Here is an 18,263-nt window from a genome sequence, read left to right as displayed (position 1 = left end):
AGCAACAGGACTGAGGTTTTGTTGCAAAGAAAAAACTGGAGGCTAAATCAATAGACAAGGCAAGACAAACATGGATCTTAAGCATTCAGACAAATTAAATGCATACAAATATTTGCAAGGAAAGGTTAATAAATATTAGGTTTTTTTTAAATCAGAAATGACAAGTTATTTGAACATGAGGCTTATTGAATAAAAGTGAATCTGCACTAGAACTCCCTGTTTCACATCAGCACTTGCCTTCCCATCCCACTCCCCTCTGTCCTGCTGATCTTAACCATTCGTGGCTGACACTGAAGTTTGTCTTATTTTTGTCTGTAGTGCAAAATGTTACATAAGGGATGTATCTGCAAATATACATTCCAGGGCCATTACTCTTCTCCAGAAATCCAAAATCATTAACAAAGAAAATACTTTTTTAAGTGAATGTACAGTAGGACATCTGTTTTTATATTTGTTTCTTCATGGTATGGACAGTTTAATTCTCTCGCTTCAAAATTAAACACTAATCCACCAATGCATTTCTCATGTGCAGTTACACAAAACCTCAATGGGTATGAAATCTAATTAATGCTGCTTATAGTGTTGAAATGCTTAGGAGTGTACATACAATTTAATATAGAGCCAGAACATAGGCTGTAAGTTGGTCCCAACCCATAAATATACAGAAATCCGTATACAATTTGATTAGTCCCTTACCTAGAACAGACTTTGCCACTTCTTTTACAAGAACATGTTCCATATGGGAAATTAGGAAATATACCCTTTGCTTTTAAACAAAAATGTAATTTATTGACATATTTCCCACCTTCTCATTCACTTGCTAATGGCGATCCTCACAGGACTGATATTAAGGATCCAATGAGGATGAAGACTTGATACAAAAAAAAAAAAACAGGATCAAAGCCGAGTACATTCAGTTGATCTGATTAAAACAACACTATTTGGGGTTAAAAATACCACTGGAAATAGGGAGCCTAATTCAGCAAAATCCCCAATAAATCTGGAGACCAATGAGTCTCCCAATTTGTTTTTGTAGGCTTCACATTTAAATCAAAATGCATTCTTACATGTTAGAAGTATTAAATATTTATGGATACATCCACTAAAATCAAAGCAGAATATGCCCCCACCCTCATCCCAAAGTAATTTGGTGGGGTTGCACTGGGAAACGGGCTACCGAACAGATTGCCTTAATCCAGGTTTATTCCTGCAGCATGGAAGGCCTCTGCTTCTCAATGAGTAGAAGTAGTTTTGCCTTGGGGGGCCAACAGCCTTCCCTAATCTGTGCGATTTGGCACCTTTTCCACACATCCCACTACATCTACGTCAAGAAGCAGTACACTTAAAAATGACAGGCTTTGAAAGCGTATTTGAAGGAGGGGGGGAAAGCACTGCATATCAGAGAAAGGACTGTGAAATGGAAAACCACATACTTGACAGACAAATAATAGGTGAGTTTTTACACATATATTCTATACAGATACATAGGTTCAGTCTGATGATTTTTACAGGGAGTAAAACAAAATCTAGCTCTACGGACCGTTCTACATACATATAATACAACCTTCTTAAACCAGCCTGGAGGCGTCCCTATGCTATGTTAGGTGGGGTTAGTTGAAAAGAAGGCTCTAGCAATCTAGCAGAAAAAATATTGCAAATTCCACAGAATATACCTCCTTTAGTGTGTTCAGTGTATTCCAGCAACCTCACAGAAACGGGAGTGACACTGCATTAGTATTTAAATAAAGAAAAAAAGAAAAGCTGTGCTTCTCTAAAAATATTTCCCTCTTCATGTGTAAATGCCTAAGGAAACAACTCGCTCCAATCAGGCTCCAACAGTTTCTGTTTTTGCGAAGTCCCACATCTGTCAGTGACTGTCCAAGTGAGCTTTAGGTTTTCTTTCTTGATCCTCAGCAAAAAAAAAAAAAAATCAAAAACAAAAAACAACGGAAGCAGGACACGGGTTCCAGTCCTCCCTGCGAGTCATACTTCATTCGCACCCGACCCACCCGCTCACAGCATGGGTCCAGTTGCAGATGTTGGTGCGGTCTGTCCTTATAGGTACGCTCCTGAAAACGCACGTCTGACTGGCGCTCTCAGATCTTCTCATCCGTCATCTCCAGGAACTGCGCATACACATCCCTGGAGCATTCCCCTTTTTGGTTGAACAGGAATTTGTAGTAGCTGCCATCTGCGCAGATCGCTGCAAGATAAAAAGCCCAGGAGGTCATAACATAATCACCAGCACTTCAGCTGTGCAAAGTGCAATCCACCAGCAGCAAAGATGTTCTAAGCTCTTGGTCTGAGATGGAAAGGAATATTATTTTGTACTTCATTCATTAACTAATTAATTTCTCTCTCTCATTTCCATAGGGGGGCAGTGCAGTCTCATTGTGAGATCACGTTGCTAGAGGTAACCTGATATGGCAACTACATTCATTTAAACTATTAGATTTATGTTTAAATATTTATAAGGAAAAGATACATGTTTGTGTGTGAAAATAACCCTGTTTATAATATTTACAATGACCACATGTCTTCCTCACACTGAATTCTATTGGAGCCACACACAGATTAAGATGAAGGAAGAATAATTTAATGATTGTCAAAAATCTACCATTTTCTATTGATCTTAATACCGTAATAAAGTTACGTAATGAAACATCTTTACTGTGAATTTCAGTGTATGAAGTGGAAATTCACAAGGCCATTAAAAAAGGGCATCGTATAAACAATAAAAAAGAATGGGATCCAGTCCAGGAAGCAGATTTATTTCACATGACCACTTAAGAGAAAAAAAACAGGCCTGAAACTATGAGCTCCAAACTGCTTAAACATTAGCTCACCATAAATATGTAACTTGAATATGTAACTTTAGGGTGAAGACAGCCAAGGTATAGAAATTAACTTCTGAAAAATGCTGACATTTCCATCGAGCAATGGCTGGGCTAGTTTTGTTGCTGGTTAGGGGCCAAAGTTTGTCTTTTCCTGCAAAGTTGTTCTAGGATCCAAGCTTTACTGTCTGTTAAATTGGAAATGGCATTTCCTAGACTATCCAAAGCTCAAATAGGAACCACAAAGCAGAAAGAACTGCTGACATTTTGCTGCAAAAGTGTATGTGTATATATTTACACACACATACACAAATATTTATAAATGATGAGGTTTGACATACCTATTACTGCATTGGGCTCAGTCCCAAAGGCACAAACGCAGGGGGAACCGGAGGGAACCTGAAACTTGGAGAAACTCCATTTGGAACTGAAGTATTTGGGAAGGAAGCTCGCAGATGCCAAGCTACCAATCAAACGAAAGACAGAAACAATATTAATATTCACACAAAGAAATCGGGAACATTAATTCTTTATTGAAAATACTGCTGTGTTGAGCCTTTTAGAGGAGGTTGTATAGAGGCACACTTTTACAATAAACCAGTAGGAAATTGGTACAGGATCGACAGCGATGAATCATTTTAACTTGCACAAACCTGTCTATTCTCTCCATCTCGGGAGTTCTCTTTCATGGTTTACATCTCAAATCGGCTTTACAGATTAATTTCTACTTCTACACATCTTACATCTTAGTTTTCTTTCCTTTCTGTGATAATTCTTTTTAGTCGATCAACCAAGAAGCAAGAGAAACGGATAAATTTACAACTGAACGTAATCAATAGAGAATGAACACCAAATTAGCACAAATTAACAAAAAGCCAATCTGGTCCTCGTCAAGTTCTTCCTAACCTGGATTGCTTGTTTCTTTTAGGATCCTCGGCTGCAAATATATGAACGGTGCCGTGATCACTCGACACACAGATTAGAGACGCATCCTGGTTGAAGTTGATGCTGGAGAAAAAAAACAAAAACAAATAAATAAATACATTAAGACCTATATACACACAACACTGAAGAACAAACCCCTAGCATGCATAGACAAACAAACTGCAGTATGTGAATGACTATTTTGCTTAATTTTAATAAACGGGACTCTTTGAAAATATATTCTTGTATACTATTGCTCATGACTGCAAGACATTTAAAAACACACTATTCCATACTTCTTGCACAAAACAATTCCTGAAATATCAAACAAATATGAATTAAAATAATTCCTGAAATGCTTAGAGGAGAAAAATCTAACAAATTAGTAAGGCATTAATTAGTAAGCACTCTCATTTTCATCATTTACATTATTGTGTACATGACTAGTTATGATTATATATAATATTTTGTTAAGCTTACCAGTAAATGTTTGCTGCCTGTGAACCTCTTCGCAGCTCCTGGATTAAGTGGCCAGCTGAAGTGTCAAATATCCTAATCAGAGTCCCCTGGGGCACAAATTGGGAAAGTCTTAGTACATGTAATTTTCTTTCCATTTACATTTTAACCAAGTAGCATTGCATGATTTACAATTTACAACCAGTTACTTAAAAAAAAAAAGAACCCGGGGTCTAGTTTGTGTATTCAACCAACAATTCAGCATTTACACTTCTTTACATTGCATATAACACACATACGTGTCCTAATTTATAGCTCAAAAAATGAAAAGTTTTATTATAAGTGTTATATGATTTCTGAGCCGATGACTGGGAGAGGATGCTGGCTGAATCCAGACATAACGGGGATGCTTGAGTTGATCAATATACCCTGTGGTGCTGAGCCTTTGTGGCAGAAATAACGGTGAAGAAAGGGAAGGGATTGTCATGCTGACAGGGCGTGAAGCATACTTTTTCCGAGGCTGTGGCTATCCGCGTGCCTTGCAGGTTGAGCGCGATGCAGCTTAGCGCTCCTTCGTGGGCCGGGATGTCCACTGGTGGCTTCTCTGTGTTGGCCAGGTCCACTATCTGCACATGGCCAGTGTGGGTGCCGGGAAAGGCTAACAGGGAGTTATTGCTGTTGGGACATAATACACAAAGACCTGCCGAGGAAGAGGGCGAGGGAAGAAGTGAGAGAACAATAGAAAAAAGTAGAGCCCTGATTAAATATCTTGACAGCTATAAAAAACACGTTCCTGGAGTATTCAGTATTCATCGTGTCCAGGAAAACAACTTTTCACGTACAGGGGATCCCTCTACAAGAGAATCTGTCCTCAGTTCAGATACTGAATTGATTAGCTTTCACTCAGAGGTGCTCAACAGTGATAAAAAGTAGACAGAAGACTAGAAAACATTTCCTCTGTCTCCTTTACACTAGTGCCTAGTGGATCTGAGAGGTCTATAGATTTTGGGATACTTTCTTCAGGTCTGTGAGGCAACAGGGCTACAAGCAACACTTCAGGAGGGGAAAACTGCATGCAAGGAAACTTGTAACTTTTTCAAAAACTGCCCAGCACATTTAATCTGAACGCAGCTGTATTTGAAAATGCTTGTCAATTACAGAATAACATTGAAACAGTTCTTCCTAATTGAGCAGGATTTAATATTTTTATCAGTTAAATTTTGGTTTAAAAGGTTATGTTGCTCTTCCTCAGAGTATGAGCGTTTCTTTCTGCGATCCCTCACCAGTCGTCTTGGTTTTGTTTTTAAATACAGCTGTAGGCTCACATCGAATAATACAGGGCACAGAAAGTGACTGATGGACTGACCTTTGGGGTTGTAGCAAGTCTCAAACACATGCAGTTGATGAGGGTTGTGGGTAAAGGTGAAGACTTTTATCATGGAATCAAGAACCACCACAATCCTGGAACAAACACAAACACATTCACCAACACTTCATACCTCAATACTGAAAACAAGCAGGGGGAAAAAAACATGAACTTGTTTAACAAATGCGGATTTACCATAGGCTACGGTTTCCTTAACTACCTGATTTGGGAATATTTCAAAACCTCAACCCTGACAACAAATTAAAATTACAAACCTTGATGGTGATCAGGTGACTTCTGTTGTTTGTAATTGGCAGTTTGCTGCTGCTGATTTAGTCACTGCATGGCTTTCACAATCCTTCTTACCTCTATCTACTGATAGGGATATACAGCAGCTCTGGTGCCGGATTGAATTAACTGTGATGCTAATACATATTAGTTATTATGTCACATTTCTCAATCCAGAGCATCCCAGATCGATACATCAAGACTCATTACTGACAGTCAGTGCTGTCTGTCAAGAGTCCGAAGACTAACTGTGCTTTTTCCCAGGAATGGGAGACTGCGAAATCACTTAAAATACTACCAGTCACAGAGCATTTAGTAAAAACATAGTGACATGAATCATTTAGCATTACCTTGCAAAGCTCCACAGAGTATTTCAATTCCTTCATATTTAATCTGTGTCATTGAAATCTTTTCTACTATAAGGAATAGCCTTCATATAAATCCCCTCAGAATCTACTTAAGTACCCATTTCCTAAACTTTGTTAACAAGCCACGGGTATAAGCAATTGAAGAGTCCAAATGGGCTTTTAATGTATTAGCGAAGTTTACTCGAAACCCAATCTTCCACTGATGAGACTGTCTATATGAACTACATCTATATAGACCACTCCATAACTGCTAATGCATGGTTTTAGGACCTCAGTTATCATTAAATGAAAACGGACTGAAGTTAATCTATATTGAAACTGCTGGGGCATGTGCTATTAATGCCTATTTTTCCAGTTCAGAACTGGAATAAACCAGCACAAAAGCCCCAGGGTCTGTAATTTTGGCTCCAAACTCATCTTCAGTTTAGACAGGACTGCCAGCAGTTGGGTAAATTATTCCAGCATGTTAAATGCAGCAACTAGAACTGCGTCAGACAAACTTGTCAATTTGTTTGTACGTGCAAGTCAGCGCTTGCTCTTTAAACCAACTGGAGGAAAAAGAGCAACACTGTGTTTACAGAAGATGTTCCTGGTTAAATGGCGTATGTCAGGACCTGCTTCTATTTACAGTTTCATTAAATAACAACAGCAAAAAGATCTGGAGTTGTTATTGAGACAACACTGGCAGAGGTGACTTGCAGTTTTCTTTAAATCAGCTAAAACAGTTCAAAGGAAATATAAAATAAGTGCTATCATACCCATTGCAAAACAGATCTGTCATGAAGTTCAAAATTACTTTCATGTTGTAATGACATTTGTGCTTTTCTGCATTTATCCAATTACCCACACCCCACCCTCCCCTCTGAAGATTCAAACTGAATTTACCGATCTCGCCGAAGTTTTACTGCTTTGACTTCTGTGGAAAACTCTATTTCTATGACCGTCTTCTTCTTCAGATCGTCCCAGATCATCACTGAGGAGGGAACAGAGATGTCCGCTCTAAACTTGTAATCTTTGCCCTCTTTTACATAATGAAATGCACAACATTTAATTCAGGGAATAAAATATATGTAAAAAACAATTATGATAAAGAACAATTGGCCAGACAAACATTTCAACATTAAAGCATTAAAATAAGTTGTATCTGTTATTATACATAACCCAAGTCTTTCTAAGAGACAAGTGATAATACTAAATATGAAGAGACTCGACTCTACACTACACAGAACCACATAAAAAAGATCAAACCTCAAATTCACATCAGATCATTCTAAGCCAGCCGAGCATATTCAAATATAGTGAATTGAGTGTATTAATGTAGTGTAAGTGTACCTTTATTAGGAGGATATTTTGGCTTCTTTCCACCTCCAACAAGAGCTAAGTAGTTACACCTGAACAGCATCTCCACGTGACCAACTCCACCCTCGAGAAACTCTGAAACGACACAAAAGAGCACGTAAGAGTTTAATTGCAGAAAGGAGACACACTAAACGGAGATTACTTGTTAACCCTTCACGACACACATACACAATAATCACACCTTATGACAAGTGTCTCAACCAACAGAGGGGACGGACAGACAAGTTCAATTAGACTTTTCACAAAAACAAGGACAGAAGCATTTTCTTACAATCTTTATCTTGCCTTTCGATACATCAGTGCTAAAACAATCCGCTACATTCTATATTACAAACAAGGTGCACTATGGAAGTCTATCACAAGTTGCTTATATGAAGCATTTGCAGGAAAATAAACAGGGTTGAAAAACAGTTTGGAGCTGGAATTGGGCAACTCTCTTCCTGGAAAGCGGGGGTCTTGCAGGGTTTATATGTGCATACTTTTATAGCTCTAATCTTTAATCACTAAACAGTTTTGAGCACAGAAAGTCTGACCTGTTTAGCACTGAGTTACAGATTATGGTTTTGGAGTGGGGCTAAAACAAACAAAGAAGGGCTGCCAACTTGTTAAAGCATATAAACTGGCACAGGCCACTCCCAGTAAAGAACAAGATAATGTGTTAATAAGTTACCTGTGCAATGCATATGGAGCTATTAATGAAAAACACTTGCATAGCCTGTATACCTATTATTATTGTTATTATTTTTATTTTTTTACACATTGCATCTGAGTGCATGGAAGTCCCCTAAACTATAAGTCTCTGTTTTTGCACATCTCCATTTACCATCCCTGGAATTTCTGACTCTAGATCAACCTCCACATGTTGTTCCAAACAATGGAAGAAAAAGATAATTCAAAGCTAGTTAAGATCATGTGTGCATTGGTCATACACACACACATACACATTTCTTTTCCATTGGGAATGAAAAACCTTGTTACTGTTCTGGTTTTCCTGTCCAGACCAGATCGCACAAGATAGAGGAAGGAAATACCTTGGGTCTTGTTGTCACAACATTGTGGTCCTGCATGTAAAAAAAGTGTCTTTATTAATAGGACAAATGTTTTGCAGATGTACAGCAAACTGGCAATGATGGGCCAATTACTAAGCACTGTAATGTAGGTGTGCTGTCACACATTTCCTGACATATTAATCTCTGAAAACTAAACTGAAAGTCTACATGTTAAATTTTCTTAATTTTATTTTTACTTAAATGCGATAGAGTGGAAGAAAACTGCACATATAACTGATTTGTTTCCAGGCCTGACTGTGTTTGTTAGTTTACATCATATTCTTTAGGTGCTCAAAACTATGAAAACAGCGATTAAATCACCCCAGACCCATTTGTGACTTCCAAAATATGTTTATAAAGTGCAATGAACAAAAGTGCTGAAAATGATTACATTTACAGCCCTTGTTTTAAGAGATTACTCAAATTTGGAACTCCTCGAGCAAAGAAAATTTGCAAATACATTGCACTTACTGTGGGTGTATGGATTTCAATCACTTATTTAATACTGTGTTTTTGTACTACAGCAGAACTGTGACCAAGACCTGAACCGCATCTGTTGTTTGAGATGGCTAGGAGGATGCACAAAAAATTTAGCACAAAAATCAGCCTTACCTTGTTTTTCTTTTTCTTTTAGTGGATCAGTGTTGTAGACTCTGAACCCATTTTCCATTCCACATGCGAAGCACCCTGCAAACAAGAAATGAGCCGTTTGGACACTTTCAACTATACTGCTTTGCCAGACCTACTTACCAAACCCAGCCCAGCCCAGCCCAGCATCACATCAGAGCGTAACTCCCATTACCTTTCTTTAAGGGAACATTTTGGGTGACGTTACCATTGATACATCAAAGTCTAAATGCTGTTACCATTCACATTCTACTTTAACGAATACACATAAACGGAAGGAAAGCGAGCCAAATATGGACAAAAAACTAAAGCATAGGCCTGCGTTAAGTCCTGTGTAACTGCCTGTTACTTTTCTTACGGGAATAAAGGGTTTAAATCCTTAAGGTAACAATAAAAAAAGATATAGTAGATCTCTTACAATTACCCTCTCCGTTAAACACGCTTTCTGATCATCGTGGGTGGCTCTGTTTTCTAGAAGATAAACCCATCTTCTCTGGTTTGTGCCAACACTCTGGTATGTGCCCTTCAGGCTCTGAACACTTTGCATGTGTATCAAACAGACAGGGAAATGTATTGGTGCTGCAAATCCAGGCAGACTAACTTAACTGTTCTTAATGTAAATTAACTGGGGGGGAAGAAAACTAAAAGATCAACCTGTGTGTCTACAAAACACAAGATTCAGGCTTATAATCAAACTAGAAAAACTCAAAATAATGCATTTAAACACACAAGATGGGCAAAGGAAGGACTTGCAAAGGACATGCTGTTGGCACGGACAAAGTGACTCAAATGATCCTATCTTGTACAGACAGCCTAATTATAGGTTTGTCAAGTACTCCATAATCAGTAAGTGTGACATGTTATATGAGAATTTTGACAGTACTGGGAGTTCGAACTTAATGAACATGGCATTTCTCCTCATGATTGGGAAGCAATAAAATGCTTTATCATGTTAAAAGGACATCTACTGGAAGTCTAATTAAATTGGCGTGTCTGCATCAGACTAATTTGACTGTTCTTGCCATGTAGTCCAAATCAGTGCTCCTCTCACCAAATTGGAAGCCTACCATCCTTTCTCGCTATATGAGGCAAGTGGGTGGATGGTCCCATCCTGTCTTCCACATTTCACTTTACCTCAGTCTCTCTAGGCCAGTAATTGTACATTGCACTGACAAACCCGGTCATTGTATGAAACCAGAACATTTTTTTTTTTTGTCTGAAACATAAAGCAGAACGTGGGCGCTACATTGCAACCCCGATTCCTTAATCCAGAAAACGTCATTCCAAGAGTTGTTGAAAAGCTGTGTGTGAATTTACAGCATGACTCGCACTGGTAGCGCCACGAGGGGGTTCAAAAAAGCTGGCTGTTCCTTTGAAGACCCTACGCGGCGTCAAAGACTTCACAGCGTGCGTTTCAAATTAAGGATGCATTTATCTGTGAGTCACCGAGACACCTACCAAAAATCCAATGCACATAATTACCAAGGCCATACCGGTGCTGTTTCATACACCTTGTAATTAAAGCTTGCCCCTGCTTTAATGATTTGCTAGGACTATTGTGCGAAACGACAGTACTCCTAGCAAGCAAAATGTTTTATATTTCTTGCACACTCCTTGATACATGATACATTTCTTATTCAGAAGAGAGAAAAAAACAACTAACAGTATGCTAACACAGGCTTCATTAAGTGTTAATCTCTAGCCTACCAGTACAATTATTTTTAAGTGAGGTTTTTTCATGTAAGATTAAAAAATATGAGGTTTAGCTAAGTCAGGGTAGACCATGCAGGAAGTGATGGATTTTTAATTATTGACTCAGGTGCAAATTAAAGGCAAAAAGATAGTAGATCATACTGAAAAATACCGGGTGTGTAACTACTGAGGTATAGAAGGTCGTAACGGCTGAAACGGTGCTAATAGAAATCTTGGTCAGGTGCAATTTAAGTATCAAATTACAGTCTCCTCTGCCAGCCTGTTAGAACAAACTGAGGAGAATTAGATCGAAAGAGCAACATAAATTTAATTAGCTGAAATCTCAAAGCCTTGTTCTGTGACATCGGTTTCTCTTCCCTTTCCCCGTGGCCTTCCCTCTCCTCACAAGTGGATTAATCCCAGTTACATTCTCCCGTCTCTGCCATCATATAAACACGAGAGCTGTGATGTCAGTGGCAGTTATTTTTAAATCTTTATAATAAATTAAACAAGGCTGTCTGGAGTCTCTGTGGATACTACTTCAGCAGAAACTTTATTTTTTAAGGCAGTACCGTATTCAGTGGATTACATATAAAAAAGCACCTTTGTTATACCTGCTTATTTCAATCAAGTAGGCCTAATTTACAATTGTTAATCCCCGACTTGGGACTGAGCCCACAACCTTCCGTTTAGGAGTCCAGGGCCCTAACCACGAATCTACAAAACTCCACCCTGCCTACAAAGCCGTGTATAAAGCAGATTTCAAAAGCTGCAACTACGCTACCAGGGGGCCCGGAGGAAACACTGAGAGACAACCCCAGCACAGGCAGTGCCTCGCAGTGCCAGCTTGCGCCAGTCACATGCTTCACGCACTGCTGTTCATTGCACACGTATTGTACCTTCAATGATTTTAACTTTTAGAGAGGTGGTCTTAGTAATTTGTAAAGCTATGAATGATAATCCTAAAAGGTTCACATGTATGCTTCAAAAAAAGATTGACGCAAAAATAGACATTTATTAGGGAAAAATATTTTTGATGGAAAAATGAAAGAAACTGCTTTATCTTTGAGTCTCTGCTCACTAATATTTTGTTTTACCTGACCACTGGGAACAGTTTCCACTGAAGTTAAACCTTCTCTGCTATTAATTTAAGTCTACACTATTTAAAGGCCTAGATCTGCTTACTGTGCTGAACTGGTACACATGTTTGGAAACTGAAATGGAAAACAAGTGGGCTTTAAACAAGATACTTTAAGAGTTGTGTTAGTTAGCTGTCTTATCTGACAATCCTACTATCTCCAATGCCATATGTGGTAACTATCACATATTTAAATTTTGTTGTATCTTTTTAAATTCATCCCAAATTGTAAATAAAAACACAAAAACAATTTTGTAGCTCATCTGAAATTCTGGGATGAAGCTTTTAAGCATGGTTTTCTACCTCTCAATGCATTCTGGAGTAGCTGGATCTGCAGGGAGTACAATATTAGAAACAAGATTGCTCTCAAGACTGTCTGGAGGATATCAAATTAGCTTTGCGTGATGATAATACCCCCCCCCCCCCCCCCCGTTCCAAGTGCAGACAGTAGCTGACATAACTGCAACCTTTTCCAGGTTGTAAGAAAGAATCACCCTGCCACATTCTTAGGTCTTCAATGTAGACAACTAGGTCTAGGTCTTCAATGTACAACGAAGACATCAAACATCAACACATAGTTCTGTTGTGTATGAAGCGGTGCTCCTTTCTATTACAAAAGAATATCAAAATCAAATATAAACTTGTATTAAATGTATCAACACTCCCACTCACTATTATCACATTCTTAGTATTTACACCATTACACAGACTGTGCAAAGCTCTGGAAAAGTACTCTCATTTACTTAAATCATTAAAAACACACACACACACACACATCCAAGATAAGGTACAGCAGATACATGTAGCCTGTATAATGTAATTGTAATGTAGCAAACCAAAATATTCCACTCATGTTTTGTACATTATCTACAGTGCTTAAATCCAAGTTGTTTTTCAAATGTGCCACTTGCTATTTCTTCTTCCAAAAGTTTGAAGTGTAAGCTGTGCTTGCACAATGGAAACATAAATCAAACAATCATCAAGCTTCAGGCGGTCACACTATGCTGACAATGATGCTGCCCGGAGAACCATCACACTAAATGAGCATCACCAATTCTGTGGAGTCACTGTTAAACCTCAGCAGTAAATTAATGTTCTTCCAAAACCATTTAGAAAAGACAAGACAGGCCCCTGAAATGAATTTCCAGATTTGCTTTTTCCAATCCTCCTTTAAACCTTTTTAAATTAGATTTGATTCTATACTGCAAAGGGAGCAAACTGTTTTTTTGCAGTCTGACTGGAAAGAAAGATAGAAAATAATGATGATGATAATACATTCCACACTAAACCAGGCCTCCCCCTTTTTGCCAAAATCCTACTAACTCAGTAACTTTCTGTTTCCTGTCTTCCTTCCTCCATCCTTTTCACAACAGCCTGCTGGCCAATTTAGCTTCAACACTAGGCCTCTGTCTCTGCCCAAACTCGGCGGAGGGCTAAACGATCATAGAAATTATATTATCCTATACTCTTGTGCCCACCTTCAAAGTTCCAAGAAACATTTCTACCTAATTTAGGTTTATAGAAAAAAAAAAGACCCCCCCCCCCCTTTTTAAGTCACAGTAAGCTACTGCCTTGAAGATTCAAAATGTCACCATAGTTGCATCACTACCACATCTCAAAGACTCAAATGATGTCTAGTAAATACTCATGTTTTCAGCATGTGGTGTCTGTGGGCAACCTCCAGGCTGAACAGGCCAGAGTGAAATCGACAGTTATTTGAATCATTGGTGATCCGATTGGAATAGTTTGCCTCATATCACAGCTGATTAGAATACAACAGATGCCTTGCAAAAAAAATGAAGGCTTATGTAAGGAACTAAGATTACTTACAGGAAGGAGGAATAGCTGCAATGGGCTCAAGTGGATGCTCGTGCTTATTGTCAACGCACATAAATATTATTCCATGTTATAATGCACCCCCCTTAAATAGTTAAAATATCTGAGTGTTGAACCAATGTAATCCTGTCCCTACATTTTAAGCAGGTTACTATTTAAAGAGACCCATACGACTTGCAGGACTGAGAATGAAAGGGGAGCATCAATTAAAAATAGTAAGTTGCCTAGGATTATGGCATCTGCAAATAAATAATAATAATAATAATAGTAAAGAAAGGATAGAGATGAAAAACAAATGTACATTGAGAAAAGGGTAAAAGTGTGACCCATCAATATATAGGCCTAGCCTGTATTTGAATCACATACACTGGTTTACACAAAACAGGCTGGTTTTACAGCTGAGTAAACACTCATGCTTCAGAGCTGGCTCAAATCAGACAGAATGCAATATGAGCCAATAGACTATACAATAAGCTAATTCCTGAAAACATATTTTTAGAATATATATTTTTTATTATAGCAAATATTAAAATTTTCTGGCCTTGTGGGACATTTCTATAAAGGCTTTGGCAAATTATGTTAGGAGGCTTTTTCTTATAAATAAATGATTTATGCTTTGCACTGTTCTCCCTATCTGAAGAGGTTTTAAAAATAAAAATAAAGCTACTCGAATAAATACTTTAAAGGAGCCAGTCACTTCATGTTTCGTGTAAACTCAAATATATTAAGACACCACACTTTTTTTTTTAATTTGTTTAGCTTTTTGTAGGATGTTTGACATTACTTAAATGTTGTCTTGCCTTTGTATTAAAGGCAGCTCTGTTGAAGAAAACACAGGGCATCTAATCACACTTAACTGCAAATGATCATCTATAGTAGGTCATAAAAAGTAATAAAAACAATCAATATGCCTTTCTCATATGCATAGAACAATGCTGAATGGTCAGGCCTTGTACAGTAATGTTATACATTCAAATGCCTTTCAGAAATAGTCAAGTGTTCAGACTGTGCCCTTTCTTCCAAAACTATAAGGGCCTTTTGCCTTAGTAGATTAGTAGTGCATTTCAAATATTTTTAAGCCTCAACTGTTCTTAAAATGAAAGATAAAAGCCCAGAATGGCATACATATTATTTTGGGGCCTCTAAAAAGTACAATTCTTCAGCAAATCCAGACATTGCATCACTGATCCTGAACAGAGCCTAGGTCAATTTGAGGGGGCATGACAAGAAGGGAATTACACACATCAGGAATTAGATAAATGTACCACTCTATCCATGTGGTATTTTGAGAGGTTTGCAGATTTATATTGTAATCCTTCACTACTATCAGCAAAAAGACAGTACTGTTAAATAAAGCAATTGAAATTAATTGAAAATACCTTTTAATAAATGCAGCATTTTGCTCTAACACACACCTTCACACACATATAGCCATAACTGACATTTAAAACAATTTAAACAAATTCATTGATTGCAATTGTACAACAGCGTCAACAACAAACGTCCTCGTTGTTTTTCGACATACAATCAAGCAGAGTTTCAACCAAGTCAAGTCAGCCAGCATCTGCAATGGATGACGATTATAATTGGACTTTTCCGTACGGCAGCTCCCGGCGCGGTACGATGCGTGTTTACTGCTCAGCACCATCAATGGACGTCAACAGAGGACAGGAGAGGAAACTGACCGCGTCTCCACCGCAAGGTAAAGATCTACCGCAACTGCTTCCCCGTGTTCACGATGATTACCGTTAATGTAAGTATTATTACCCCCTCGCTCAAAACGAGCTCGAGTCGCAGAAGTATTTGAAACCAATTCATTTTCAAAGAATTAAAAACCGAATTACATTTTTTTTGTACACACATCTATATAGGTCCACGTTTGGTCACAAGAGGAGGATGCCATTACAGCCGTCGACATGGTTAAATAACAGGACCTCGTCATTTCGGATGTGTAATCTTTATAACAACAATACTACTACGACGACGACTAACAATGATGCCGTTACTGGAGAAAAGCGGGTTTACTCTAGTCAGCAGCTTTCACTTTGAAAACACTGATGTACCCACTTCCACAGCTCATCACTGTTCCCATTAAAACCACCTGAAATTGATGAAAACGACATAAGGCCCCATCTACAACATGTAGCCATGAACCCTTACTGTAACAGTGTTGTTAATGCTGAACCGCAGTCTATAATAAGTGTATCGGCGTTATTAAAGCAGGGCTACGGGCCTAAGGCAGTACAGGACTCCGGCATGCAACTAGCAAACAGCACTGACGAAAAGCCACAGCAACTGCAGTACGAAACCAAGCAAAGTCTACGTCCTCACCGTGATCCTGGTTAAATCCGGCGTACAAGAGCCCGTTCCCGTGAGGGTTGGACGGTAAAAGATTCATTTTGGAGCCCCGATTTATGAATGATTGTTTGTTTGATTTCAGCTGAACGGAACCATCCCTCCTCCGTAGTCTGTCACCACACAGAAACCAGCCAGAGCGGCTCTTCCTCCCCGGCCAGGACGAGCAGCCGCACGCCGAGCCACCGAGCGGAGTCCGCCCGCATCGACTGAGTAATCAAACCAGGGGGGCCACATTGCGGGACTTTTAAGTACCTTGGTGGAAATTTGTATTTATTCATGTTGTACCTGGTGGAATTCACATTGAAATGGGGGAATTGTATATTCGGTGTAATTATATTTTTATAGATATTATAGACAGTTCAGGATCCCTTGGCAATTCAGCAGCCACCCCAACCACAAGCTTTACTCTTAACTAAGGTCAGCAGTAGCTTAATAACTAATATAATCATCATTAAGTGTTTTCTTTTTTGTCTGTGGGGGGGTTATGTCACTCATCGGGCTGGGATATCTATTTATTTCATTTCAGTCCCCTACAACGTGTGAAGTGTTCTGAATGGCATTATAGTACTGCATGATATTCACCTACAGGGAAAAATAATCCCCACTAATGGCATTGCATTGAATAAAAAAGGTGCCTTTCCAAACACATTGCATCATTATCAAAGTATTGCAATCCAATTGCCTCACTTTGGCACAATAAAATAAGGAACACTAGGATCATTTTAAATGAGTCATATCAGAAGATAAAAGGACATGTGTCAATCCCCTGGGAGCTCATGTCTTTGTGCGAATGAAAAGCTGCTATCAAGTACTGCAGTTACAAATTCCAATTAGTCTGGTGGTGTCAAGCTGAATTCAGTCTCCGTTTGAATATTCCTAGTCACTATTTCTTCTATTACTAAAACAAATACTGTCGCCTAAGGGATAGACCCCTCGTAACGCACTGATGCATATGCATCAACAATCTAAGGTATCAGCTGAATACAATCACTGCAGAGGTCAAGGTTATGACCCTTGTAAATGCAAACAACCACAAGAGCAATCCTGTTGTTTTTCTTATACATTCAATTTAGCTATCTCTCTACCATAGGATATCAGGATGGGTTACTTAGTATGTAAGAACTGGAGGTGTACCTTACATTTATGAGTATGTGTTAGGGAAAAAAATATTTGATCCCCTGCTGATTTTGTACGTTTGCCCACTGACAAAGAAATGATCAGTCTATAATTTTAATGGTAGGTGTATTTTAACAGTGAGAGACAGAGTAACAACAAAACAAATCCAGAAAAACGCATTTCAAAAAAGTTATAAATTGATTTGCATGTTAAAGAGGGAAATAAGTATTTGACCCCTTCGACTTAGTACTTGGTGGCAAAACCCTTGTTGGCAATCACAGAGGTCAGACGTTTCTTGTAGTTGGCCACCAGGTTTGCACACATCTCAGGAGGGATTTTGTCCCACTCCTCTTTGCAGATCCTCTCCAAGTCATTAAGGTTGCGAGGCTGACGTTTGGCAACTCGAACCTTCAGCTCCCTCCACAGATTTTCTATGGGATTAAGGTCTGGAGACTGGCTAGGCCACTCCAGGACCTTAATGTGCTTCTTCTTGAGCCACTCCTGTGTTGCCTTGGCTGTGTGTTTTGGGTCATTGTCATACTGGAATACCCATCCACGACCCATTTTCAATGCCCTGGCTGAGGGAAGGAGGTTCTCACCCAAGATTTGATGGTACATGGCCCCGTCCATCGTCCCTTTGATGCGGTGCAGTTGTCCTGTCCCCTTAGCAGGAAAATTCCCCCAAAGCATAATGTTTCCACCTCCATGTTTGACGGTGGGGATGGTGTTCTTGGGGTCATTCCTCTTCCTCCAAACACGGCGAGTTGAGTTGATGCCAAAGAGCTCGATTTTGGTCTCATCTGACCACAACACTTTCACCCAGTTCTCCTCTGAATCATTCAGATGTTCATT

General features: G+C 38.9%; 1 protein-coding gene across 2 annotated transcripts; it reads right to left on the bottom strand.

The window, feature by feature from the left end:
* Nucleotides 1–1,452: 1,452 nt before the first annotated feature.
* On the bottom strand, nucleotides 1,453–16,402 carry wdr45b (WD repeat domain 45B). Of its 2 annotated transcripts, XM_066704668.1 has the most exons (11): nucleotides 16,269–16,402; nucleotides 9,257–9,331; nucleotides 8,627–8,656; nucleotides 7,569–7,670; nucleotides 7,122–7,209; nucleotides 5,581–5,675; nucleotides 4,724–4,914; nucleotides 4,239–4,324; nucleotides 3,741–3,842; nucleotides 3,176–3,297; nucleotides 1,453–2,203 (listed from the first exon to the last, which is right to left on the bottom strand). In XM_066704668.1, the coding sequence occupies exons 1-11, from the start codon at nucleotides 16,333–16,335 to the stop codon at nucleotides 2,097–2,099; spliced, it is 1,065 nt and encodes a 354-aa protein (XP_066560765.1). In that variant the 5' UTR covers nucleotides 16,336–16,402; the 3' UTR covers nucleotides 1,453–2,096. The 2 variants fall into 2 exon arrangements, with proteins under 2 accessions (XP_066560765.1, XP_066560766.1); XM_066704669.1 differs by lacking the exon at nucleotides 8,627–8,656.
* Nucleotides 16,403–18,263: the final 1,861 nt, after the last annotated feature.

Source organism: Amia ocellicauda, chromosome 5 (assembly GCF_036373705.1).
Source record: "Amia ocellicauda isolate fAmiCal2 chromosome 5, fAmiCal2.hap1, whole genome shotgun sequence".
In the NCBI taxonomy this organism is placed as follows: Eukaryota; Metazoa; Chordata; class Actinopteri; order Amiiformes; family Amiidae; genus Amia; species Amia ocellicauda.
This window is presented reverse-complemented; position numbering and strand designations above follow the sequence as displayed.